The sequence below is a fragment of the Galeopterus variegatus genome, unplaced genomic scaffold (assembly GCF_000696425.1).
Source record: "Galeopterus variegatus unplaced genomic scaffold, G_variegatus-3.0.2 Scaffold365, whole genome shotgun sequence".
NCBI classification, from domain to species: domain Eukaryota; kingdom Metazoa; phylum Chordata; class Mammalia; order Dermoptera; family Cynocephalidae; genus Galeopterus; species Galeopterus variegatus.
Window position 1 is genome coordinate 207654 of NW_007726476.1, and position 27116 is coordinate 234769.

The following is a 27116-nucleotide window of genomic DNA, read 5'->3' on the forward strand; positions in this document are numbered from 1 at the left end:
AGTAAACACTTCACTGCACAGCGTCTCACGTGCATTCTTGCAACCTGGTGATGTGAACAAAGGATAAAAATAGCTACTCGGGATGCCTCCAAGTTAGCAAAAGGAGTTGGAATTCCAGATTTTATTTTATTTATTATTTTATTTTATTTTATTTTATTTTTCCTTTTTGTCTTTTTTCGTGTCTGGCAACGGATCGCAACCCTCAGTGTTGCGCCCGTACTGGACCAGGACCGGCAATGGGATCGGAACCCTCGGTGTCACGCCCGCACCTCGCTCAGCCAGTGAGTGGGAACCAGTCTGTATGTGGGATCCGAACCCTCGGCGGGAGCGCCACCGCGCTTACAAGCAGCGCACTGTAGCAGTGCGCCACGGGGCCAGCCCGGAATTCCAGATTTTAGAGCTGCTTTCTGGAATCCTCACGTATTAATGTAGCAGAAATGGGGGTGGAACAGCAGGAATGAGGTTGGAGCTATAGAGTCAAAAATGGTCAAGGACCAAAGAACCATCTATTGGAGTTTAGAGTTTGGGGAAACCATGGAAATCATTGGCTCCAGCCCTGTCAGATGGAGACTGCTCAAGAGGCAGCTTGTCATCAGCAGAGCCAGTGCCTCAGTCCCCCCACCCTACCCCCAGCTGTGTCTCACTGCCTCAGACAGGAAACTAAGTGGGGGGAGGGTGGACTGTATAGTCATGCGTCACTTAGCGACAGAGATGTATCCCGGGAAAGGCGTTAGGCGATTTTGTCACTGTGCAAACATCTTAGGGTGTGCTTCACACAGTCCTGGGTGGTATAGCCCACTACAGACCTATATATATGGCACAGCCATTATTACGTTATGGGACCATCACCATGTATGCACTTCATCACTGAGTGAAACGTCATTATGCGGTGGATGACTGTCGTTGGAATTCAGCCAGGAGCCAGGTCCAATTAATTTGTAAACGATGTGAAGGAGCTTGTAAAGATCATGTTACTCAAGATGGTAACTCAGCTTAAAGGTCTCTTTCCACAATGAACCCCATCACAAACGCACAAATCCTCAACACCTACGTCAGAATGGAACGATACAGGTCACAGGGCCACATTTCTGGAGGTGGCAGACTCCCAATGCTTTTTATCCTTCCTTAGAATTGTAAAGTGGGGGCAGAGGGAGAAGCATTTGCTACTGTAAAATATAGCCCCTGCCCCTAAGTCCATGTGTGCTTGCAGGGAGGGGGTGCGGAGATAGGTGAACTATTTCAGCTTAGATTAGTGTACAAAACAAAAATTACAGTGTACGTGTAACAGATTATATAGAATGATATAAAAACAGATGAAGGAATAATATAAAGTGCCTGGGGGTGATGAGCTGGGCTTCCAGAGAGAGCAGGTGTCATCAGGCATCAGAGGGGGCCGTGGTGTTTCCAGCAGAGACCAACCGACTGGACCCGGAGGGGTGAGTGCACGGGCTGTTCCAGAACAGTCCCCTAGATGGGTGAGGTGGGAGACGGGGGTGGAGGGTGGTGGGAAGTGGGCCTGAGCGGTGGGGGAAGAATCAGGAACATTTAGCTCTTTCCTCTGAAATCCCAGCACGTGCCACATCATACCCCATAGTTCCTAGGAAGTTTCAGAGGTCCTAATGAGAGTGAGAGATTGATTCTGATTTTTAAAAGAAAAAGATTTTAAGGTCCTAGCACAGGAGATATAAAAATGTGTCACAGAGTCCCTGTCTGCGAGAAACCACAGCGGTGTATGGGTTAACATTCTTCCACACATTTAGACCCTATGTGGAAAATATAACCATTCAAAAAAAATCTTCTGTCCAGATTGTTTTAAAGTATTGCGGAGGGAAGGTAAAAAATATTGGCCTATTTAGTAACGAACTATAGAAATGATCCCTGAAAGTATAGTCTTAAATATTGGCCTATTTAGGACATAAGATGCCTCTCATTTCCTAGACGGTCGTTGGGAGCAGTTATGTTGGTACCACCTGGATTTGCGCATGTGCCACAAGGTCATCAGGTAAAGTGATCCATCACACTGTGGGTACAGGAAATAATAAACCATGGCTTGGTGCTTTCTTGTATCTAAGGTGAGTGAGAGTGGGAGACGTTCAGAGTAGGGGTCATTGGATAATCTGGGGTACCTATTGTCCGTTTCTGTTGCTTATAACGAAGTACATGGAGCTGAGATTTATTGCTTACAGTTTCGGAGGCTGGGAAGTCCAAAGTGCAGGCAACACATCTGGGGAGGGAGGGTCTTCCTTGGCAGTAACATGGGGGTCTCACACGGCAGAATGGCAGAGCATAGAGAGAGACTCATGCACTCTCCTTTTAAAACCCTCAGAACCACACCCATAACCACCATTATAAATTCACTTCTTAGGGCATGGTCCTCAGAATCTAATCACCTCCTCAAGGCCCCACCTTTCAATTACCAGTAGGATTTTCCACCCTCAACAAATACAGTGGGGAGTAAGCTTCAGTGACTTTGGGGGCCAGTCTATTGCACTGGGTATTAAGGTTGCTTCCAGCCATATGTACAGAACACCCGACTTAAAAGCAGCTTACAGAACATGCGTTCTGTTTCCACTACCTCCTATTCACCCTGGGAGAGGAAGAGATTCCCACGTTGGGATGATAGCAGTGACCAAACGCACAACACCCTACATTGGACAGAGGAGATGGAAAGCAGGTTATTAGTCGCCTGTACTAGGAGCTCTGGGGCAGAGGACACTGCACCGTACAGGGCTACGTGTGGATTGCACTTGGGAGCAGAGTGAACAGGCTGTGGGAGGCAGTTAGTGGTAGCAAAACGGCGGGGTGCCCCAGCTTCCCACTTGTGATCAGCATTTCTGAACAGTCCTGTGGGCTGGTAGGGAAGTGAAGCTGCTGCATGGGGATAGGCAGGATCTGTGCCTGGTCCCCTGGATGAAGTTGGCCTTCGTCTGGGGGCCCGTTCGTGGCAGTGGAATGAGGAGGTCAGGGAACTTGCAGCTAGGCTCATGAGGCCCTCCCAATTTCACCAGATGTCAAGGCAGCTTCTAATCTTAGATCTTACCCTGCAGGTTTATTAGCCCGTGTGACAATAAACACTGAGGGGGTAAGATCCAGGGTTGATTAATTATGCAGCTTCGGGGGCCACAGCTTGGTACCAGCCTTTCCCTCAGCATCACTGTCTGTCACTGCCACAGGTCCCAGGAGGAGATTTCCTCCTTGCATGCCCTCCCTTATTTCTCAGGGAGGAAAATCTGTCTGTGGCCCCTGGTGACTTCTCCCTGATCTCAGCAGAACCAGTTCCATCCCAGTAGACTTCAGCCGCAGAGAGGAATGAGATTCCCTTTACTTAGCTGAGACCAATTACCACTCATCTCTGAGGGCCTGACCTGTTTCCTGAGCCCTTGCTGCCTTGCAAGGAAGAAGCAGACACAGCTGTGGGGCAGGCCACCACCAGTGCCCCATCCTTATACCAGAGCGAGGCTGGGAACAGCAGAGTTCTAGAAAGCACAGCTGAGGCACCTCACACCTCTGTGCTGACACTTGGATCCCGTGGTCTGAGAGGTGGAAACATATTTGTGCAGACCACAAAGCTGAATGTCGTAATCTGATGACTGATTAGCTGTGTCTGTTGGTTTGTGTCTATAAAAGCTTTTGTCAAATAGTCTTAAGGACTGGCCGGCTAGCTCACTTGGTTAGAGTGCAGTGTTATTACACCGAGGTCACGGGTTCAGATCCCCATACTGGCCAGCCCCCACCCCACCCCAACCCCCCAAAGAAAAAATAGTCTCAGATATGGAGACAGTTTTTGCAACAGGGAAAGAAGGTAGATATTAAAATTGATGTCCCTCTCCAAAGGCTGAGTGATGGTTTGTTAAAAAGTCCTGCTGTGAATTCTCTTTGTCTCCCACCAGTCCTTTGCAGGAGCCTCCTTCCCTCTCTCCTTTCTTGCCTGGCATACAGTCCACAGCAGCCAGAGGCAGCCTCACTAAATGAGATCCTACTCAGAACCTTGCACTCAAAGTCTGAACTCCTAACCACCTTGCGTGGTCTAGCCCATATGACGAATGGCAGAGGAGGAAGGTGACAGGTGGCATGGTGGCTGAACCTGTCCATTGCCTCCTGAAATCCTTCCCCCTCTCCCTTCCCTGCTGCCATAAGCCCATTTTTCTCAAGTCTCAATCGAGTTCCCTTGAGCTCACGAATGTAGGTCCAGACTTGGTCTGAGGGGGGCCTATGGCCCAGTTCTGGACAATGAGGTGACACCTGTTGGAAACTCTTTGGAAAGGTTTTTTCCTTCCATATAAGAGGAAGATAAATGAGGAGAAATGCTCTACCCTGAGCTGCCCCCACTTATCTTCTTTGAACATGATGTGTGTGATGTTCGGAGCAGCTGCAGCCACCTTGTAATCACGAGGGGAAGGTCAAGAGAATCTCAGACACACAAGATGTGATGTTATTAAGCTACCAAACTAATGTCAGCAACTACCTTACTTATTTAAGAAAAAATAAACCACTATTTGTTTAGGCCACCACTACTTGGAGGATCTCTTACTTGCAGCTGAAAGGATTCCCACCAGACACAAACAGGGTGCTGTGGGAGTGCAGAGGGGGACTTCGTGCAGGGGAGGTGGCATCTGAGCTCAACCTTGGAAGGTGAATGGGAGAAGAGCATTCCAGGCTGAGGGTACGTAGGAGCAAAGATGTTGATGTTAGGGAATAGCACATTTGAGGCAAATCCCCATTTGGCTGGGACATAGGGGAGGTGAAGAGCACGGGACACTGCCTTTGCCACTTTGACAGAGTCATTTCAACTCCAGAGGCAATGGGAAGCAGCCTCTCTCAGTGGCTCTTTTGACGTAGGGACTGTATTAGTTTGTTTCTGTTGCTTATAACAAAATACTCGGAACAGGGTAGTTTGTAAGAAAACAAGATTTATGGATACAGTGTTGGAGGCTGGGAAATCCAAAGTCCAGGGAACGCATCTGGTGAGGGTCTTCCTTGGTGGTGGCTTCAGCGACACAGAGTGTCACATTGCAAGATGGTGGAAGCAGAGAGAGAGAACTTCTCAAGCGCTCTCCTTTGAAAGTGCTCAGAACCACGCCCAGCCCACGCCCACCATTAAACCATCAACTTAATCACCTCTTCTTTCTTTTCTTTTTTTCCTTTTTTGTAACCGGTAAGGGGATCACAACCCTTGGCTTGGTGTCACCCGCGCCGCGCTCAGCCAGTGAGCGCACCGGTCATCCCTATAGAGGATCTGAACCCGCGGCGGGAGCGCTGCTGCACTCCCAAGTGCCGCACTCTACCGAGTGCGCCACGGGGCTGGCTCAGGCCCCACCTTTCAATGACCATAATAGGATTTCCCACCCTCAACAGTCACAGTGGGGGTTAAATTTTGGGGGGACATTCAATCCAAGGCAGGGACATTTCAAACACTCTGAAACACAAGTGCCAAATATTCTCTTTTTCCAAAATGAAAGCAATTATTTTTTATTCTGTTTATAAAAGTAACGAATTAGCATCAAAGGATAATAAAACAACACTAGAGGTGTAAGAAAATTACAATCGTACTGCCTAGAGATCACCGTTGCTATGATACTTGCTGTATATTCTCCCAGATCATAATCTGTTGCTGTTTTATAGCTTTTTAGAGAACTTAATGCTTTAATGTGGACCACTTTCTATGATATGTAGATCTCAGATAGATCAACATTCTCTTGTTTAATTATTGGGGAGCGTTTGTTATTAGGATCCTGGGGGGTGTATTTAATCAACTTGCTGCTGATGGCCATTTGGATTACCTCTGGTTTCCCACGGTGATAGCTGTGTGGCCCTGTGGGATCAGTCAGAATTACAGAAACACAAACCTGCTGACTCCAACAAGGGAAATTATTGCTTACGTCAATAAAACAGCCAGAAGTCTCTGGCGTGGGGTGTGAATAGCTCTAGGACTTTGCTGTATGCTCTGAATTCTCAGACCAGCTGTCCCTCTCATGGTGGCAAGATGGTTGCTAGGACCCTAAGTGACGACTATCTTCTCAGAAGAAAAAGCAAGCTTTTCTTTTTTTTTTTACATTGGTTTCTATAAAATCCTCAGAATAAAATCTCATTTACTCCCATTGGCGTGGCTGGGGCCAAGTGCCCAAGTCAGAGCCAATCACCGTGGCAAGGTGACTCGTGTGACTGAAGGGGTCCAGATCAGGGCCCAACTCTAGAGCCAGGGATAAGGGGCTGCACCAGGAAACCATGCTGGAGAGCGGTGGGGCAGAGGGGCTCCCGAGGACATGGGACCCCTGTACTAGGAGAGCAGTAGGCAGTGAGCGGGGGAAACCACGACGTCCCCACACGCACACTTGTCTGAATAGGACATCCTCCCCGTGTGCAGCGGCTCCCGAGGAAGGACTCCAAAGAGACAGCTGACCTAACAGCTCCATGTGCCCAGAGGACTCCAGTCTCTGCCACCGTGAAGGGGGAGAGGATATTGTATTGTCAGGACTGTCCAGAGAAATGACCAGTAGGATGTGGTGCGTGTCCATGTTTATAAGGACACTAATCCCATTCACGAGTCCTCATGATCTAATCACCTCCCGAAGGCCCCACCTTTCAATGACCATAATAGGATTTCCCACCCTCTTAGCAGTCACGGTGGGGGCCAAGTTTCTAATACATAAAACTTGGGGGACACAATTCAAGCTTCAGTGAATTTTGGGGGGGACATAATTCAATCCACTACATCCTTGTGTGTGTGTGTGTGTGTGTGTGTGTGTGTATAGTCATCTCTCAGTATCTGTGGGGGATTGGTTCCAAGACCCCCATAGATACCAAAATCTGCAGATGCTCAAGTCTCTTATATAAACTGGCATAGTATTTGCATATAAACTACACACATCCTCCCACATACGTTTAATTATCTCTAGATTACTTATAATCCCTGATACAATGTACATGTTATGTAAGTAGTTATTATACTGTATTGTTTAGGGAACATGGCATAAAAAAAGTCTGTACATGTTCAGTACAGATCCATCCACAGCTGGTCGAATCCATGAAATCGGAACCCATGGATACAGATTGCTGACCGTGTATGTGTGTGTTTGTACACACACACACACACACACGCACACACACTCACTCACTCACACACACACATTTATTATAAGGAATTGACACATGACAACGGAGGCTAAGAAGTCCCAAGATCTGTGGGGCAAGTCAGCAAGCTGAGGACCCAGGAGAGCTGATGGTGGAGTCCCACTCTGGAGGCTGGCAGGCTCCAGACCCCCAAAGAGCTGGTTTTTCAGTTCAAGTCTGAAGGCAGGAAAAAAATGATGCACGGGCTCCAGCACGAGGCAGGCACGAGGGGCTCCCCTTTACTCTGGGGAGGGTCAACCTCTGTTCTACGAAAGCCTGCAGCTGACCGGGTGACCCCACCCACACTGGGGAGGGCAGTCTGCTTTCCTCAGTTTACCATGCACATGTTTATCTCATCCAGAAACACCCTCACACACACCCCCAGAATGATGTGTGCCCAAACGCCTGGGCACCTTGTGGCTCAGGCAAGTTGATGCTTAAAATTTACCATCACAGATACGTGACCATCTTCCATTAGCTGCCAAAGATCCGGCAGACGCTTTGGAAACAGGACTCTTCTCTAGGCCAGATCAAAACAGACCCTTGGCTTCCTCCCCCTCTAGGACTACGGGGACCCGTGTGACCATTTACTCCCTTCACTGCTCTGGCCAGAAGGAGGTTGTGTCTCCACTTCACTGCAGGGCACGGTCCGGGGAGTTAAAATTCACACTCCTGTCCCTATGCCCCAATGGCAACTCCCCTGTTCTTTCTGATTTAGCCCCTGGCCTGCTTGTCTCTGCAGCCAGGGGTCCACCTGGGAGATACTGTTCTGGGAGCTCGCATTCCTGGGGTCTGGGGGTGGGCATGTGACACAGGGAGTGCACTCCATGCAGGGTAGAGGGGGACAAGGTCACCTGGGCCAGGCAGGCCTCAGGAGCAGGTGACCAGAGGAAGCTGCTGGGGAGAGAACCCAGCCTCCGCCCTGTCATGCTCTCGGATGTGGTGGCTGGCAAGGCTGTGCAGGGTCACTTCTGTTCCTCCAAGGCTGGCATCACTGTCCTGACACTGTCCCCACGATTCCCACCCGGCCCTTGCTCCCCTTCCCTGCTCCTAGGATTTGGATCCACATCCAGGTGCGGGTTTGCAGGGAACGAGTCAGAACCTCGCAGGAGGGCGCGGTGAGGCGCAGGGAAGGGCAGCCAAGCCCAGGGCCGCTGGGGCAGGCGACCGCTCGCCGCGTTGTCCCCGGGCCGGCCCAGCTGGGCGGCGGAGCTCGGGCGTCCCCTGGTGGTCGCGCTGGGCAGCGCGTCCCGTCCAAGGCGGGTGCGCAGCGCCCTCTGCCGGCCGCCGACCGCTCTTCTCCTTTCCCCCGCGTCTTGCCCTGGGGTTGGGGGGGGGGAGGGGTTCTGATATTATCCCCATTTTACAGTTGAGAAAACTGAGGCTCAGAGAAAGTAGGTCATTTTTCCCAGGTTATGAATTGGGGCATTTTGACTGCAGGGTCTGCGTTAAGTCCAAGCTAGCTAATATGACCTCTAGTTATGTCAACAAAAATGTCTTGTGGACAGTCGTTTCCTCTGCCCCCCTGATCTGACGACTCCAGAGAGCAGGACACCCCACTTCCGGAAGATCATCAGCAAACGCCAAGATGTTTAGAACGGCAGGGGACTCAAAATCCCAGTCCTGTGAGGAATAACTGAAAGAATGGGTCACTTTAGGCTGGAGAAGGGGCTTAGGGACCGTGACAGAGCTCCATGCACCTGAAGGGCCACCGTGGGGAAGAGGGTCCCAGAGTGTCCCAGGACCTCGTGGTGGAGACTGCAGGTGGGCAGCCTTCTGCAGTCCAGAACATTCCACTGGCCAGGGCTGTCCTCCAGAGGAAGGTGCAGCCTCATGAAGCAGACGCACCTGCTCGCAGGGGCCTGGACACACCTGCCTGGACTCCAGCTGGGGGACACTGGCTGGCTGGAGGAATCCGAGCCAATCTGGGGAACTGGTAAGTGGGAACAAGACGGGGGCATGGGCAGGGCTGTGGCGTGGGCAGGAGGGGCCTCGCTGGGCTGCAGCGCTCCGGGAGGTACAGGTGCAGGGCCTGGTGCAGGGCTGGACCGGAGGCAGGTGCCACCCATGCAGTGGAAATGAGGGACAAGAGTGTGGAAAAGGGTGTCACAGGCTGAGTTCTCCAGGAGGCAGCCCCTGAGTCAGTTAGGGGAGCGGAAGATTTACTGGGGAGAAAGACCAGCAGGGCAAAGGTGGGAGCCGGGGACGAACCACCACGTGGACCTGCTGTGCCCGTCTCTGGCAGTGCAGTGGGCACCCGGGGCTGACGCTGCTCATCAGAGGAGCCTGCAGTGGGCAGGAATGGCCAGGCCCTGGCACCCCCGCCTAGCTCGGTCACTGGCTGGAGAGATTGAGGAGACTATGACCTTGACCTTGGCTCGAAGGCCGGGGCAGGCGCTGAAGACCTCCTGGCAGCTGGGTGTGGCCTTCCTTCCATCTCAGGGCCTGCCACGCACAGCCAGGTGACCCCAGCCAGCCATGAGGCCAGGCCTGAAGCCAGACCTTGTCCCCATGGCCCAGGGCTTCCCCTCCAGGCCACACCAGCACGGGGTCAGACTCCCCCTTGGGGCTGCCCTGCAGGCACAGGGGTGGTCTCCTGCTTGACCCTCCTAGGGTGGACCTTTCAGTCACTCAGAGAGGACGGTGTCCCCCGACTGTCTGGGCCCCTGATAAAGACTGGGATTGGTTTCTTAGGGTAGTCCTGTCCCTTGTGCCTTGAGGAGGCCCTCAGGGCAAGGGCACAGCGTGGAGGTGGGTGCTGTGTGCAGTTTGGTGTGACTGGGGGGAAACCATGGAGTGGAAGTGGCCGGATGGGGAGGCCACCTGCCTCTTTCAGGGTGACACTGTCACACTGCGGCCACAGAGGTCTCCCTGACCCCACCGGTGTCTGTCCACTCATCTGCCTTTCCATCAGTTACATGCAGCAGTAAAGGCCACCACGGGCTCCAGGGGACACTGGGGACACCCCTCAGGATGCCCAGCCCCCCTTCCCGGCTGTCACCCCCACTTTCCTCTGACCCGGGGGTCCCCCCTGCCCGGGGAGGGGCCCAGCCCACTTGCTGGTGTTGCTGGGAGGACTGGACACGGGGATGAGCACGTGAGAGTCCCCGGCTCGGCTAGAGGTTATCCCCGCACCCCTGTCCCCTCCACGCTTTCCTTCTATCCCTTGCTCCTCTTGGTCCCGAGGCTGGCACAGGGTGGATGCAGTCACTGAGAACTGCTTTTCTTCTCCCTAAAACACAAAAACAAGCCAGGTCTGCTGTGCATGATTTCTCTACCCCCAAGAAACCCTGATTGGGTTGGGGGATCGTCCCCAACTCCTCACCCCAGCCTCTGAGAGCTTTGACCTCCAAGGGTAGGATCCTAAAACAACCCAGTCTGCTGGAAGGTGCCGTGGTGGGGGTGGGCCCCAGAGCCCCTGGCAGGTGGCAGCCCCCAGCTTCCTCTGCAGTCCCCACCAGGTGTCATCCACCTGGCCCGAAACTGGGAAAGATGCTGTCCCATGGGAGTTCGGGGGGTCCCATGTCAGAGGACTGGAGAGCCAGGGCACATGAGTGAGAGCTGCCCAGAGCAGTGGTCATCTGCGTCAGGATCTGGCCCGTGACACCTGGTCTGGGTGTTGAAAACCCCAGATCAAATTGCCCCCCCTCCAAGCATAGTACCCCCAAGCTCACCCGGCCATGTCCTTTCTCTGCTGCTTGGGTTGGGACGTCAATGTTTGATTGCAGGATGTACTCAGCACTTGCAGAGCACCTACTGTGTGCTGGTGTTGTGCTGGGTGCTGGGGACACGAAGAGAAATACAGCACAGTCTCTGAGCACGGGTCACCTCCTGGAGCGCAACCCGGGGAGTCCATCTGCACGTTGCTGTGTTTATGTGCCCACGAGTCCTTCTCTAACCCTGGCTGGGCTGAACTTTTTCCTCCAGCCGCAGGACCTGATAATCTTGGCTCCCAGTGAGCTTTTTGCAGCCAGTGCCCAAATTTCCCCAGCAAGATGGTTATGAAGCCAGGTGTGCTCTCCCGGGTGGTCTGCCACGCCTAGCTGGGCTCCCAACCTGGGTGGCACTAAGTGGCTTTTCCTGAGCCCTGCCAGTTGCTTAGATGACAGTGAATAGATCCAGGAAGCCCAGGGTGACCCGAGGCTTCATCCCAGACTTGTCCCTGCAGAGCCCCACACCTGGGCATGGGCTGCAGGCCCCACCTGGGTAAACCGGGGAATGGGAGGTGCCAGGACAGAGAGGGCAGAGCCGGGGGGCACCCTGCGGTAGATCCCTGGGGCTGCGGTAGCAGACTGCCACCGTTCTGGAGGCCAGAAGTTCCTTCTGAGGGCTCAGAGGGAGAATCTGTTCCAAGCCTCCGGCCTGTGTCCTCGTGTGGTCGCCCCTCTGGATGTTCTGTGTCCAAATTTCTCCTTATAGGGACACGACTTACACTGGCCACCCTAATGACCTAATCCCCTCTTGGTTACCTTTGTAAAGACCCTATGTCCAAATAAGGTCACATTTCGAGGTCCTGGGGGTTAGAACTTCAACATATGAATTTTGGGGGGACACAATTCAACCCCGAATACACCCAAATGCTGGGTTGCCATGGTTACTGGTGTCAAGAGCCAGGTGCCTATACCTACAGCAGGGGGGCCCATGTCCCGCAAGGAGCAGTTGCCTGATCATAGGAAATCTGCATCCGTGGGTACAGCTGATTATGGGACGTGGGCAGACAGCTGGAGTATGTGGGACAGGAAGCGTGGCAGGGCAGGGGCAGGCGAAGGACGGGAGAAGAAAGTCCCCTGTGCACACCTGTGCAGGTGCATGGACTTCCCAGGAAGACAATATGCCTTCAGTGCCTAGGTGGTTACGGCATTTTTGCATCTTGTGAGAGGGGAGCAGCAGGGCAGGGCTGCGTGTGGGTAGCAGCGGCTATCCTGTCACCTAACAGCCTACTGTTGGGGGGGGGGCGTGCAGACAGTCCCCCTGTCTCAGAGTTGCCAGATTAGCAAACGACAATACAGGACACCCAGTTACGTTTCCATTTCAGGTCAACCACAAGCAACTTTTTAGCATTGGTGCCTACACATTGCACGGGACACACCTACACTAAAAAGTTACTTGTTTACCTGTTAGATGAGGCAGTCAGGAAAGACCCCTCCTAGGGGACATTTGGGCAGAGACCTGAATGAAACCGGGGAAAGGGGCAGTGCAGATCTGGGGGAAATACTGGAGGCCAAGAAAACAGCAGGTGCAAAGGTCATGGTTGAGGAACCACAAAAAAGGCCGGTGTGGTACGGTCTGAAATTTCAGGGTGGGCTTGTGAAAATGCAGATTCTGGGCCCTGCCTCATTTAGTAGACGTGGGGCAGGCACAGCGCTCACTGCGTTAAACTTCTCACATTTTCTGCATACAGCCCCTTAACAAGGGGTTAAGGTCAAGATCACAGGCTCAGCTACAGGTCAAATGTGTCCCCCAAAATTCATGTATTGGAAACTTGAACCCCACTGTGACAGTATTAACAGGGTGGGGAATCCAATTATGGTAGTTGAAAGGTGGAGCCTCGGAGAGGTGATTAGATTGTGAGGACTGTGTCCTCGTGAGTGGACTGATCCGTTCACGGAGTCATGGGCGTGGTTCTGATGGCTCTACAAGGACAGTGAGTGAGTGAACAGGTCAGCTTTGTTGCTCAGGCCATTTTTTCACCACGTGACACCTGCATCTCTGTAGAAGGCCCTCACCAGGTGTCTTCCCTGGACCGTGGACTTCCCGGCCTCCAAAACTGTAAGAAATAAATTTTACTCCTTTATAAATTACCCAGTTTCAGGTGTTCTGTTATAAGCAACAGAAACAGAGCAGCACAGGCTCAGAGCTGGGAAGCCCCTCAGGTGGCACAAACCTCTCCTGTCACTGATGAGGAAACTGAGTTCCAGGGGGTCTCTAAGAGCCTCCGTCCAAAAGTTTGGTCAGAGGAGAGTGTGGCCCTTGTGTGTCACCATGGAGTGCCTGGTCTTCAGTGCAAGGGTGTTTCGGGAAGGAGTCTGGGGAGCAGGCTTGTGGTTTTGGAGAAGCCCCCACCCGCTCCCCTGTGCTGGTTGCTTTGCATTTGGGGACGTCCTGCTCGGGCCTGTCTGGGCCCTGCTGACCCTCCAGATCATGCATCTCCAGCTTCATGCAGCTGCTAGGTTGTCTCCACCTTCTGGCTCCCTGGCCCCTCAACCTTTGGGAAATGCTTAAAGGTCTCACTTGAGTCCCTTGCTAGAGCTCAAGTTCATTTCTTGTTTGAAAGAACGTGAAAGAGAGAAAGACAGTTAGAGCCACTCTTGGAGCAACAGGTCTTGAAAGTTCCCCGTCTCTGCCTTCGCCAAGTGGGACCCTTCCTGAGGAGCCCTCCAGTGCCCATAGGCCTGTCTCTGCTGGCACCTCCATCACCTCCTGCCACGCCCGGGGGTCAAGGAGCAGGAAGGGGAGTGAAGGGGCCGCATCCGGGGGCCTGCACTGTGCTGGGCTGAGACACCTGCCCTGTCACATGCGTCCTGGGGCAGGGGAAGAGACGACCTCTGCAACCCGACCCGGCCCTACCCCCATCCTCCTTTGGTGAAGTACCGCACACCCTGTCACCAGAGAGACAGAGAAGCCAGCCAGGAAATGACCTCAATCGCCTAAGATACAGAGAAGGCGACTCCCGCAGGCTCTGCAGGTGGCTTCCCTGCTCCCCCTGCCCCTTCTAGCAATCTTCAGTGTGACACAGAGAACTTAGCACGGGACTGGGCCAGAAAGGCCCGTGGCAGCTCCAAATGCTGACCGGCTGTCCCGGCCACTCCCAGGGCCAGGGTGGAGGCGGCCCCCCCGGCACTAGGTGGAGGGTCTCCCCGCACTAGGTGGAGGGTCCCCCGGCACTAGGAGGAGGGTCCCCGGCACTAGGAGGAGGTTCCCCCTGCACTAGGAGGAGGGTCCCCCGCAGTAGGAGGAGGGTCCCCCATGTACTAGGAGGAGGGTCCTCCATGCACTAGGAGGAGGTTCCCCCCTGCACTAGGAGGAGGGTCCCCGGCACTAGGAGGAGGTTCCCCCTGCACTAGGAGGAGGGTCCCCCGCACTAGGAGGAGGGTCCCCCATGTACTAGGAGGAGGGTCCTCCATGCACTAGGAGGAGGTTCCCCCCTGCACTAGGAGGAGGGTCCCCCGCACTAGGAGGAGGGTCCCCGGCACTAGGAGGAGGTTTCTCCCTGCACTAGGAGGAGGGTCCCCCATGCACTAGGAGGAGGGTCCTCCATGCACTAGGAGGAGGGTCCCCCATGCACTAGGAGGAGGGTCCCCCATGCACTAGGAGGAGGGTCCCCCATGCACTAGGAGGAGGGTCCCCCATGCACTAGGAGGAGGGTCCCCCATGTACTAGGAGGAGGGTCCCCCATGTACTAGGAGGAGGGTCCCCCATGCACTTGGAGGAGGGTCCCCCATGCACTAGGAGGAGTGTCCCCCATGCACTAGGAGGAGGGTCTCCCCTGCACTTGGAGGAGGTCCCCCTGCACTTGCCAATGACAGTGAGCTGGCACACTCCCCAGACCCCAGGTGTCCCCAGTGCCCACAGCTGCTGGGGGCCCCCAGGCCAGGCACTGGTGGGTCTCAGTCCCCTCAAGGGCTGTGGGGAACTGAAATGAGGAAACCCTGGAAGGCGTCTGTGAATCCGGGTGCAGAACACCGCCCGGCCACGCCTCCCCACCTGTCCCCATCCACCGCAGATCAGCACTGGGAGGTGACCATCAAGGGCAGATGACACATCCATGGATCTCGAGCTGCTCCCCCGACCTCGAGGCCCTTCCCCCTCCTCATCCTCTTGATGAGGACTCACCTTTTTCACATAAGCTGCCCTTTCCCTCTGTCACTGGTGGAACCACTGGGTGACAGCAGGTCACAAAACCAGCGCCATTTCCCCAAATCAAATTCCATCCAACTCCAGCTGCACGTCCTTGCGGGGACCGTCCACTTGGCCTCTGGGGGTCCCTCCCCTGTGCATGGGCTCATGCGGGAATCCTGAGGCTTTCAGGGTAATGAGAACATGGGGGGTGACCTGGGCTTTAGGGGCTCTGGGGGTCCCCCACAGGGTCCTCCTGGGTGGCCACGATGTGAGGGATCCCCCTGTCTGCTCTTGAGACTGGGGAGCTCCGGAGCCTGTCCAGGGCCTGTGCCATGTTCCTGGGGGCAGGAAGCAAAGCTCGGCCCCCCCCCGCCCCCCGCTGGGCCTTGTGAAACCCAAGTGACTTCTTTCCAGGTGCCAGTGGGACGTCGGTCTTTCCTGCCTGGGCAGCCCCCAAAGCACAGTCTTTTCACATCCCGACCCCATCCTTCCTGGTCGCCCTGAGAGCCTGGCCCAGGGGCACAGAGGCCTGTCGTCCTTGCAGGAGTGGGGAAGGGCACCCCCTCGTGTCGCTCCTGTGAGCAGACACTGCATGCCCGGCCAGCTGGTGGGATGAGGGGACACCGGGTTCGGGAAAAGACCATCTGCTGACCGAGTCTTGGTCAGTCCCTAAGCCCCGGCCACTGCCCACGGTGGCCCCCAGTGCCTTGGCATTCACACTGCCACCTGTTTTCCACCCTGCCACGTCCTTCTTGCTCGCCTTTGCATTTCCTTCTCCAGGCCTGGGCTAACCGGGCACCCAGGCCCCTGTCCATGGAACTGGCCCCACTAACCTGCATCCCACTTCTACTCTCAGACCAAGTGTCGCCTGACACCCCCCCTGGGAACAGCACTTTGCTTCCCCACGTAAGCACTGGGTGGATGTTAGGCCGGTGCCGATCTCCCTGGGGCCACGGCCCAGGCCTCCCGCCAGCTCCGGCTGGGCTGAGGCTCTCCTGGGACCTGTGAACCTCCTTTGCACCAGAGCCCAGCCCTGGCTCCTGGGGCCTGTGGCACAGGTGCCCTCAGGATCCCAGCTGCCTGCTGCAGCCATACCCTCTGGCACTTGTGCAGGGCCAGGCCCCACCACCTGCCCTTTCCTCCTTTGGGGTGCAGGATGGGCTTGCAGGCTGGCGCCTTTGGGTAAAGGCCCAGACAAGCCACCCAGGTCCTGCCATGAAGAGAGAGAAAAAGGGGAATTCTTCAGAGTTTTTGGATGTGAGCAAATTCCACAGTGAGTTCTGTATTTTTAAACACCTTTTAGCAGAGAAGAAATGCCACGGGCCAAAATGTAGTATTTATTTTCAACAAACTGGAAATAGGCATTTTAATTTGGGGACAACATGTGATCCTTGTGGCCCCCCTAGCCCCTATCGTGTTAGTGGTGCCGTGAAATCTTTCTTGCTGGGCCAAGTTACAGCCTCAGGCTCTCTCTCAACCATTGCAGGTGTGGTTCCTTTCCACCCCTTCAGTTTTGCCTCCTAGGGCCCCACTTCCTGTCCCCGCCTGCCACTCCCTTCCCCACACCCTGTGACGACGACTCTGCCAGGTGCCCACACGCCAGAGCTGCACACGTGAGCTCATGGCTCCTCTGGAAGATGGCATGCAAGGTGGACACGTTTTGGGAGCATCTTCCCAGTTCACAGCAGACCTCAGCCGCTGCAATCCGTCCATTCCTACCCGCCTTACCCCCTGTCCCCATCAGTCCCGGGTCATGGCCCTGGGTTCCACAGACACCTCTGCCCAGGTGAGCACAGCAGGGCAGCTCAGTCTCTTCCCTGGGAATTTGGAACGGGACAGAGCTGGTCTCTCTTCAGGTGGATGGGCTTTTTTTTTTTTTTTTTTAAAGATGACCGGTAAGGGGATCTTAACCCTTGACTTGGTGTTGTCAGCACCACGCTCAGCCAGTGAGCGAACCGGCCATCCCTACATGGGATCCGAACCCGGGGCCTTGGTGTTATCAGCACCGCACTCTCCCGAGTGAGCCACGGGCCGGCCCAGGTGGATGGGTTTTTGCTGCGTGGGTGGGAGCTGCGGGAGACATCTGCCACCCATGGGGCCTGTGGTGGCAGCGCAAGTTGGTCTGAGACAGAGGCAGGAAAGGAGATCTGACGCCTTGTTTTTACTGGGAGAGGAGCTGGGTGGGGGACTGTTCACTCATTCAGCAGCCTTTTTTTTTTTTCTTTGGTGGCTGGCAGTGCGGGGATCCGAGCGCTTTGACCTTGGTGTTATAACTCCGAGCTCTAACCAGCTGAGCTCACCGGCCAGCCATTCATTCTGCAGCTACTTATCTAGAGGAGGTGACATGCGAGGGTCCTGAAGGATGGCAGTGTCATATTTGGGTGTCTGGGTGGCTGGAAGGGTGCTTGAAGAGGGTAAAGGCAGGTGGGGGGCCCATGGGTGGCAGCTGGGCCTGTGGTTGTCACATTTGCAGTAGATTAGATTTTCCTCTAGCTTGGCAAGAAAGAGGAAGTGGGACTGGCTGAGTTTCTGAGCAAAATCTAAACTTTGGCCAAATCCCATTACAACCTATTTTATACCGTGATAAAAATCATTTGGGGGCTGGCTGGTGAGCTCAGTTGGTTAGAGCACGGGGTTATAAGACCAAGGTCAAGGGTTCGGATCCCTGCACAGGCCAGCCACAAACAAAAGAAAACAAAACTTCCTAGCTTAAAAATTCCCCAGGACTAGGGCCAGCCTGTGGCTCACTTGGGAGAACGTGGTGCTGACAACACCAAGTCAATGGTGAAGGTCCCCTTATCGGTCATCTTTAAAAAACAGAAAAAGAAAAAAATTCCCCAGACCTCAACTATCTATGCTTTATTTTTTTTTTTTTTGTCTTTTTTCCGTGTCCGGCAACGGATCGCAACCCTCAGTGTTGCCCCCGTACCGGACCGTGGACCGGCAACGGGATTGCAAGCCTCGGTGTTGCTCCCGCACCTCGCTCAGCCAGTGAGCGGGAGCCGGTCTGTATGTGGGATCCGAACCCTCGGACGGGAGCGCCACCGCGCTTCCCAAGCGGCGCACTATCCAGTGCACCACCGGGCCGGCCCCTATGCTTTATTTTTGAAATCCTGAAAATGCTGCAAACGTGGACAACAGGAGCCTTGGATGCTGCCCTGTTCTGGGTGGACAGGCCATGGGTGTCACACCCACCGTGGTGGCCCAAAGCCCCAGACCATAGACACCGAGGGCACTGCTCTCATCTAGGAAACTGAGGCACAGAGAGTCTCAGGAACTTGCCAGGATCACACAGGCAGTAGCAGAACTGGCACGTAAGCCAGGTGGTTCAACTCCAAAGCCCACATTCCTCTGTCCCCAGGCCCTTCTTACAGAGTCACAGTGAGGAGCAAATGAGCTATTCCATTAGAAGTGGCCATACAGACAGCACTCAGTAAACATGAGCTGTTACTACTGTTATAACGTGCATGTGTGCACACATATGCGCACACACGTGCACACGCGCACACGCAGACACACATGCACATGCATGAACACACGTACACACACGCACATACACGCACACGCACACACAGGCACGCACACACATGCGCACACATGCACACACAGGCATGCACACGCATGCGCACACATGCACACACGCACACACAGGCACACACGCAATCACACACAATCACACACACGCACACGCACACACACACGCACAAGGTGCACACACACATGCACACGCTCACACACACACACATGCACACGCGCACACGCACACACGCACACAATCACACACACGCACATGCACACATGTACACGCACACAGGTGCACACGCATGCACACACATGCACACGCGCACACACACGCGCACACACACACTCGTCCTGTGGGCTCCCCTCATCATTTGCTGCCACGGTCTTGGCTCAGACCGTCATTTCCAGCTGCAGTGGCCTCCCCACTGGTCTCGCACGCTTAGTGCTCTCCTATTCCAGGCCAGCAGGATAATCCCTTTTTCAAAACAACAACAAAAAATAATAACTGCTTTGTTGAGATGTAATTTACATCCCATCCAATTCATTCATTTAATAGGTATAATTCGATGGTTTTTAGTATATTCTCTGAGTTGTGCGGCCACCTCCACAACCAATTCTAGAACATTTTCATCACCCCGAAAAGATACCCATTAACAGTTTCTCCCTATTCCTGCTCCCCACCCCCATCCCGCCACCCTAGGGCCACCACTAATCTACTCTCTGTCTCTATAGATTTGCCGTTTCTGGCCATTTCATGTTTTTTTTTTTTTTCCTTTTGTGTGACCAGTAAGGGGATTGCAAACTTTGGCTTGGTGTCGCCCACACCGCGCTCAGCCAGTGAGCGCACCAGTCATCCCTATATAGGATCCCAACCTGCGGCGGGAGTGTCGCTGTGCTCCCAAGCGCCGCACTCTCCCGAGTGAGCCACGGGGTCGGCCCTGGCCATTTCATGTTAATGAAATCATCTAATATGTGCTTCTTTGACTTAGCGTGTTTTGAGGTTCATTGTTGTAGCAAATATCATCCCTTTTCATGGCTGAGTAATATTCCATTTTGTTTTTTCATCAGTTGATGGGCTGAAAAACAAATAGGTTATTTCCATCTTTTGACTATTGTATATAAAAAGACATATAAAATTCGTGTACGAATTTCTGTGTGCACATATGGTTTCGTTTCTCTATATACCCAGCAGTCATATGAGTTATAGAACTTTTTGAGGAACTGCCAAACTGTTTTCTAAAGTGGCTACCCCGTGGCACAAGCCTCCCTGTAGTCTAGGAGGGTGCCAGTTTCTCCAGTCCTCACTAACACGTGTCACTACTTTTGGACTATACTGCCTCGTACATGCAAAGTGGTATCTGATTGTGGTTTTGATTTGCATTTCCTGATGTCTAATGATGTCAACTTTCTTTTCATGTGCTTATTGGACATTCGTACATCTTCTTTGGAGAACTATTCGGATCCTTTGTCTATTTTTTAATTGGATTATTTACCTTTTTATCATTGAGTTGTGAGAGTTCTTAATATAGTCTAGAGATAAGTCTCTTATGAGATATATGATTTGCAGAACTTTTCTCCATTCTGTAGGTTGTCCTTTGAAACCCCAAAATTTTTAATTTGGATGCAGTCCAATTTATCTATGTTTTTCCTATGGTTGTTTTTGTTTTTTGTGTGTCATATCTAAGAAACAGCCGCCTACTCTGAAGTCACAAAATTCATGCTTTTCTTTTCTTTTTGTATTTCTGTTTTTTTTTTTTTTATTTAATAAGATGACTGGTAAGGGGATCTTACCCCTTGACTTGGTGTTGTCAGCACCACACTCTCCCGAGTGGGCCAATGGGCCAGCCCCTATGCTTTTATTTTCTTTGAAGAGGTGTGTAGTTTTAGCTCTTACATTAGGTCTCTGATTCAAGTTAATTTTTTTTTTTTTTTATTTAATAAGATGACTGGTAAGGCGATCTTACCCCATGATTTGGTGTTGTCAGCACCACGCTCTCCCAAGTGAGCGAACCGGCATCCCTATATGGGATCCGAACCCGTGGCCTTGGTGTTGTCAGCACCACACTCTCCCGAGTGAGCCAATGGGCCAGCCCCTATGCTTTTATTTTCTTTGAAGAGGTGTGTAGTTTTAGCTCTTACATTAGGTCTTTGATTCAAGTTAATTTTTTTTTTTTTTTGGCAGCTGGCCTGTGTGGGGATCCAAACCTGCAATCTTGGTGTTATGATTCAAGCTAATTTCTGTGTATGGTGTGAGGTAGGGGTCCAACTTCATTCTTTTGCATGTGGATATCTCATTGTCCCAGCACCATTTGTTGAAAATTGTCTCGGAAGCCTTGTCAAAAATTAATTGACCGTAAGTGTGAGTCGTATTTCTAGACTCAATTCTGTTCCACTGATCTATATCTCTATACAAATGCCAGTACCACACGGTCTTGATTATTGTAGCTTTGTAGGAAGTTTTGAAGTCCCCACCTTCATTCTTTTTCAGGTATGTTTGAGCTATTCTGATCCCACGTGGATGGATAATTCCTTTTAAGATACTTTAACTCCTCCTCTAGTTTCCTGACAGATAAATAGACTCCTTGAGTAGGGAAACACAGGTCCTTATTCTTTTGTGTTTTAGAACAATACTCTAAAATAATAATCATTCTAAGTCTCTCTTTTACTTAAGGATTTCCCGTAATTCCCTGTGGACTCTGGGGCAATGTCACACTGGCTCAGGTTTCCCAAGACTTGATACAAAGAGCGGGTGATGTGGGAGAGACTACAGCAGAGTCAGCCTGGGCTGGACAATGGTCTTGCTGTTCCTCTGACCTCTCCGTCACCCTGGCCTGCAGGGTGGCTGAGTCACTAGTATTGGAATTAAAAGTGAGGAGCCGTCAGGAAGTTACTGACCCATTTTTGTTGGCAATGGGGTCACAACCCAAGTACACTTCTGAATCACTGCAGGACCATATTGAAATGCAGATTCCTGGAGCTCATCATTCAGGCATGTGCCTCGAGCATCTGTCACATGCTAAGTCCTTGCTCTGTGGAGTTGTCACTCTAGTGGGGGAAAGACCCTTAACAAACAGGATAACTTCTGATACCAACAGTAATATCAGAAAACAATGGTAATGGACTGGAGAGAACTGGGCAGGTACAGGCAATGAGGGGAGATCTCGTAGGAGGTGACATTTCAGCTAAGATCTGAATGACCAGAGGGAGTCTCCACTGAGAGGGCTTTTGTGAGCAGGAAAGTCCCCTCCCCAGCTCACCTTGGGATGGTCTGCAGCTAAGGGTGTCTGCTGTGGATTGAATCGTGTCTCTCAAAGTTCCTGGTATTGGAAACTTAACCCCCACTGTGAAAGTGTTAAGAGGGTGGGAAATCCTATTATGGTCATTGAAAGGTGGGGCCTTGAAGAGGTGATTAGCTTGTGAGCGCAACTCCCTAGCAAATGGATTAATCCATTGATGGTTTAGTGGTGGTCATGGTCGTGGTTCTGAGGGTTTTAAAAGGAGAGTGTGTGAGGAGCTCTGTCTCTCTCCGCTTCTGTCATTTCGCCACATGACACCCTGCCTCGCTGTAGAGTTACCACCAAGAACAAGACCCTCACCAGATGTGTTCCCTGGACTTAGGACTTCCCAGCCTCTGAAACGGTAAGCAATAAATTTTCTTTCTTTCTAAATTACCCAGTTTCAGGTATTTTGTTATAAGCAACAGAAATGGACTAATACAGTGTCCTAAGCTGACTTGAGCCTCATCCACTTCCAAGAATGACCATTTTTATTTTTTAGTTGTGTTCTTGTCACATTCTCTTCTGCTGGTAGATATTTTCACGAAGAGCCTTGTTTTATTTTTACTCACTAATGGGGGCGGGAGCTGTTCACTTTTTTGTTTGATCTGTGCTCTCTCCCGCTAGATCACACGTTCCCCGAGGTTACTCTGTCTTTTCCAGCTGCCCACACCAGGTTCTCAGTGAGTACAGGCTAAATCAACCCAGGGTGCTATGTCGGCTGCTCCTACAATTAGTTACCGACTCTGATTCCTGGCAAGTGTTAGGATAAATAAACACCACCGTGTGCGATGGAGCATTGCTGACTTCTGATGGGTGCTCTGTGTCCAAGAGTGCAGGTTTTGGTAACTGTTTGTCCTGCGGAGTCCTGTGTTCTTCTGTGCATAACAGAGAATACTTAAATGAGAGCTAACAATTGTTTTGAGGATTTGCTACATGTTGGAAGCCATGCCAAGTGCTCGATGCATGATCCCTTTTTACTTTTATGACAAGCCATATTGATGTAGGTGCAGGTGTCATTCCTGCCTTATGGAGGGGGAAACTGTGGCACCCAGAGGCACTGACTTGTCCAAGGTCACGTGGCTGCCAGATGAGAATATGGGATCCTCAATCCAGGATGTACGTCTCCAGAACTGGTATTCTTAACCATGATGAACCCCTTCCTCCAAATAAATACCTAGCAACGTCCCCTCCAATGGATTTTGCATACAAAAGGCACCAAACACATTCTCCTAAACAGCTGAAATGAGGGTGGTTTTTTCCATTTTTATTATGGTAATATACATAAAATTCACCATTTTAACCATTTTTACGTGTACAGCTCAGCAGCATTAAGCACATGCACAGTGCTGTGCAACCATCATCCCATCCATCTCCAGACCTTTCTCCTCTTCCCAAACTGGAATTCCGTGCCCATTAGCACTAACTCGCCAGTCGTCTCTCCCCCAGCTCCTGGCACCCACTACTCTACGTTCTGTCTCTATAGAAACTCGACGGCTCTAGGTACCTCATATAAGTGGGATCATACAGCCTTTGTCTTTTTGTGCCAGGCTTATTTCACTTAACATAGTGTCACCCAGGTTCATCCATGCAGCCTGTGTCAGAATTTCCTTCCTTTTTATGACTGGTGTGTATATGCCACGTTTTGTTTATCCATTTGTCCACCGATGGACACTTGGATTGCTTCCACCTTTTGGGTATGTGAATCATGCTGCTATGGACATGGGTGTAGGAAGCATGTTTCTATGTATTGATTAGGGAAATCAAGGCCTCAGTGTGGCCAGACTGTGTCCTCAGGTTGCAGCCGGGCTGTCCCTCAGAGGTTGAGCCAGGCCAGTTGGAGTCTCCAGGGCTGACCCACCCACCGGTGGCCTTGGAGCTGGTGAGAAGGTGCCCTCATCTCTGCGCCCCAGGCCCCTTTGGCCCCATCGCCACCCTCAACCATCTCTTTACATGTCTGCTTCCTCCACCAGATCGTGAGGCCCTGGGGACAAAGGCTGGTTTTTAATCATCTTGTCCCACCGCTTTACAGTCCCCGTTCTGGCCTCTGAAAGCGCCAGTTCTGACAAAGTGTGTTCCCCAGGACCTGGGCTGGGCCGCGGGCAGAGCAGACCAGCAGCACTGAGACTGGGGTTCCCGGAGAGTGTCTGGAAGTGGGGACCCGAATGGGGCGCAGGCAGTGCACAGGCACGACACGCTCTACACTGGGGGCATCTGCTCCTGTGCTGCCTCAGTGGCCAGTGATGCTCTGGGGTGCCCAACACCCCTGATCCCACATGGGGTGCCACTCTCCGCAGGTGCCCAAGCCGCTGGGATCCAGTCAGGTCCCCACACTCCATCTAGGTGGCCCCTGTTTCCTTTCCTGGCATCCGTCGGGATAAAGAGAGGGAATTCTGAAATTTTCTTTTTTTTCTTTTGGTGGCTGGCCAGTGCAGGGATCCGAACCCGTGACCTTGGTGTTATAACACCGCGCTCTAACCACCTGAGCTAACCGGCCAGGTCCCTACAAACTTTACAAAAAAATTTTTAAATAAAGGTCCCAGGAGATATCGTTCTGTCCTAACAAAGAGTCTTTCAGGGGCATGTCTTCAAGAGACCACCAGGTTAAATTTCTCAGCAATCCCGAGCAGGAAAAGGAACCCAGGGAACTCAACCGCAGGGACCCGCACGTGGCTGTCACTCCCCATGCGGAGATTTTTCTGTCTCCACATTTGCTGTTCAGGGGGTGTCTTATTACATCACAGCCGCCTCCCTCCTTGTGAAGAGAAGACAGCCAGCCGCCCAGGGGCATCCTGCAGCATGATCTAGAGTCCAGCCTGAATTCTAGTTCATTCCATCAGCCCGTAGGAAGCACCTGCTATGCCCTGCAAACACTGCTCCAGGGCTGGGAATGCCACAGGGGACAAAACGGGTACCCCCCCCCCACGCTGTCCTGCAGGAACGATTCTTCAAGGCTGGAAAGACTGAAGAGCAGGAAAGGAACATGTGTCAGAGCAGGAGGTGACACGAAGCTGTCACAGACTCCCCTGGGCCTCACCGCAGGAAGCACGACAGAAGTCCCGTGCTGCTGGGGCCTGACGGTGAAGCCAGCCTTCCAGCAGAAGTGGAGCCAGGGCTGGGTGACACTCGCTCCGGTGACATCGCGCGAGCCTCTGGATCAAGCTGTGCTGGAAGCACCAGATCTATTCCTGGACTTTTCTGTTATGCACCAATAAAGTCATTTCCTTTTTCTTTTTTTGCATAAGCCTCTTTGCGTTGGGCTTTCTTTCCCTTGCAGGATCCTTATGATAAAAATTGCTGTTCAGAGAGGGCCAGTGTCCACACCTGTGTGAGCAGAGTGAGGGTGACATGGGCCACCGTGACTTTCCCCTTGATATGAAGCCCACGGACTCTGATGGCAAGAGCTGAGCTGGTAACGCTGGAGTGGCACAGAGTGCCCGAAAACTGGCACGGCTGTGCCCATTAGGAAAAACAGTGGCCTAGGGGCCGGCCCGGTGGCACACTGCTACAGTGCGCCGCTTGGGAAGTGCGGCGGCGCTCCCGCCCGAGGGTTCGGATCCCACATACAGACCGGTTCCCGCTCACTGGCTGAGCAAGGCGCGGGAGCAACACCGAGGGTTGGAATCCCGTTGCCGGTCCCCGGTCCGGTGTGGGGGCGACACTGAGGGTTGCGATCCGTTGCCGGACACGGAAAAAGACAAAAAAAACAAAAACAAACAAAAAAAAAACCAGTGGCCTAGACTTGTGTGTATTTTAGTATCTTATGTGGCACAACTTCCCAGCACTGGAAAAGGACACCCCCTGGGATGCTGGAGGATCGAGAGAAATGTGTCAGGAGCTTGTCTTGTCTCGGTGGGGGCTGGCGGGGTGGGACAGAGCAGCCACCTGCCCAGGGAACCTGCACCCCTCCTGCATCATCAGGTGCCCCCGGCATGGTCTGTGTGCTCCAGCCTCTCCCCGACTCGGCCTTCTGTAACCTCGGCCTGGGACAGCCTCCCCAGCTCTTCTACTGTCCTCTGAAATCCTGCCATGCTCCAGGTCCTCGTCCTGTCACCCTCTCTTGCTCATCCTGGCAAATGAGCCTTCTCCGTCTTTGCCACCAGAGCGTCACAGTCCCCAGGGAGGCAGCCCTGCACAATCAGAGCACAGGCTCTTTAGCTCTGTGCCTTCCAGCTCTGCAAACGTGCCATGTTACTTTGAACCTGCTCATCGTCATCTGTAAAATGGGACTATTGCTGTCCACATGAAGAGCACAGACAGTGGAGGGTCTGATGAAGGCCCCGGAGAGGCGAGCGGACCCCAGGGAGAGGCAGGGCAGGTAGAGAGGCCCAAATCCACGGCTCACGGAGCCCTGGGCGCTGGCGTGGGAGGCAGCTGCGGATGCTTCCTGGGGGCTTGTCACCCCCCAAGGTGCTCCACGGGGCAGGAGGACGGGATGCAGGCAGGTCTGGGGGAGCAGGGGAGCCTGCACACTCAGACACGCACCCCTGCAGTAAGTCCTTTGTCCCCCCACCCAATGCCACTCTAGAGCGCAGGCTCCAGGAAGACGAGGATTGATTCTGACCCAGCCTGCGAGCTCAGCAGGTGAATGCCCAGCCCAGGAGGTGGCACACAGGTGGCCCTGGAATTGAATTGAGGTAGTGGAGTGGTCCCTCCCCCTGGCTTTTTTTTTTTTTTTTTTTTTTTTTTTTTAACAAATTGTGTTGAATTAAGCTGAGATCCAGGCAAATGGAGAGGCTGAAAAGACAAAGTCGTGTGTGTTCGTCCCCAGGCACAGCCGCACAGTGTACCTTTGCACCCTGGCGGGTTCCTTCCCGCAGTCAGCTTTAGAGGAAGGTGTTTAGAGAACTCCCAGCCTGCAGGAGGCACCTGCAGCACGGAGTGAGTGAGACACAGGATTTGCCCTCAGGGTGCAGACATAGTGGGCACCCGAGGCAGAGGGCCCCAGGCTCCACGAGGGACATCCAGACAGAGGGATCCTGAGCCCAGGATTCGATCAGAGAGAGGAGCTGGAACCCACAGCCCAGGCCCTGCGAGGGCTGTGACTCACCTTCCCCCACCGAACCTGACTCTTCCTTTTCTCAGCAGAGTGGACGCACCGGCTGAAACTGTTGGAAATAAATTAAAATGTAGGGGGGGCATAGCATATAAGTAGTAGAATTGTAGGAAAATATAACCTTAATGTACACAGTCTTGTAACAATGCATAATAAGCAAAGCAGTTTTTTTAGGGGCCAGAACAAGGGTCAGGCCCGAGCACACTAAACAATGCATAAGCAATGCAGCTTATCAGGGGCCGTGACAAAGGCCAGGCCCAAGCGCACTAAACATTAATAGCCCCCGCCTGGCCACTAAACATTAATAGCCCCCG

General features: G+C 52.8%; 2 protein-coding genes across 2 annotated transcripts in view; both read left to right on the forward strand.

The window, feature by feature from the left end:
- ENAH (enabled homolog (Drosophila)) overlaps positions 1-8706 on the forward strand; it is a 168665-nt gene extending 159959 nt beyond the window's left edge. Inside the window, exons 17-18 of the mRNA XM_008567993.1 lie at positions 1939-2002; positions 8619-8706. Coding sequence (XP_008566215.1) covers positions 1939-2002; positions 8619-8706 — 152 coding nt within the window. The remainder of the gene's footprint in view (positions 1-1938; positions 2003-8618) is intronic.
- The window catches only part of LBR (lamin B receptor), a 70838-nt gene that overhangs the window by 6760 nt on the left and 36962 nt on the right, over positions 1-27116 (forward strand). The window lies entirely within an intron of this gene.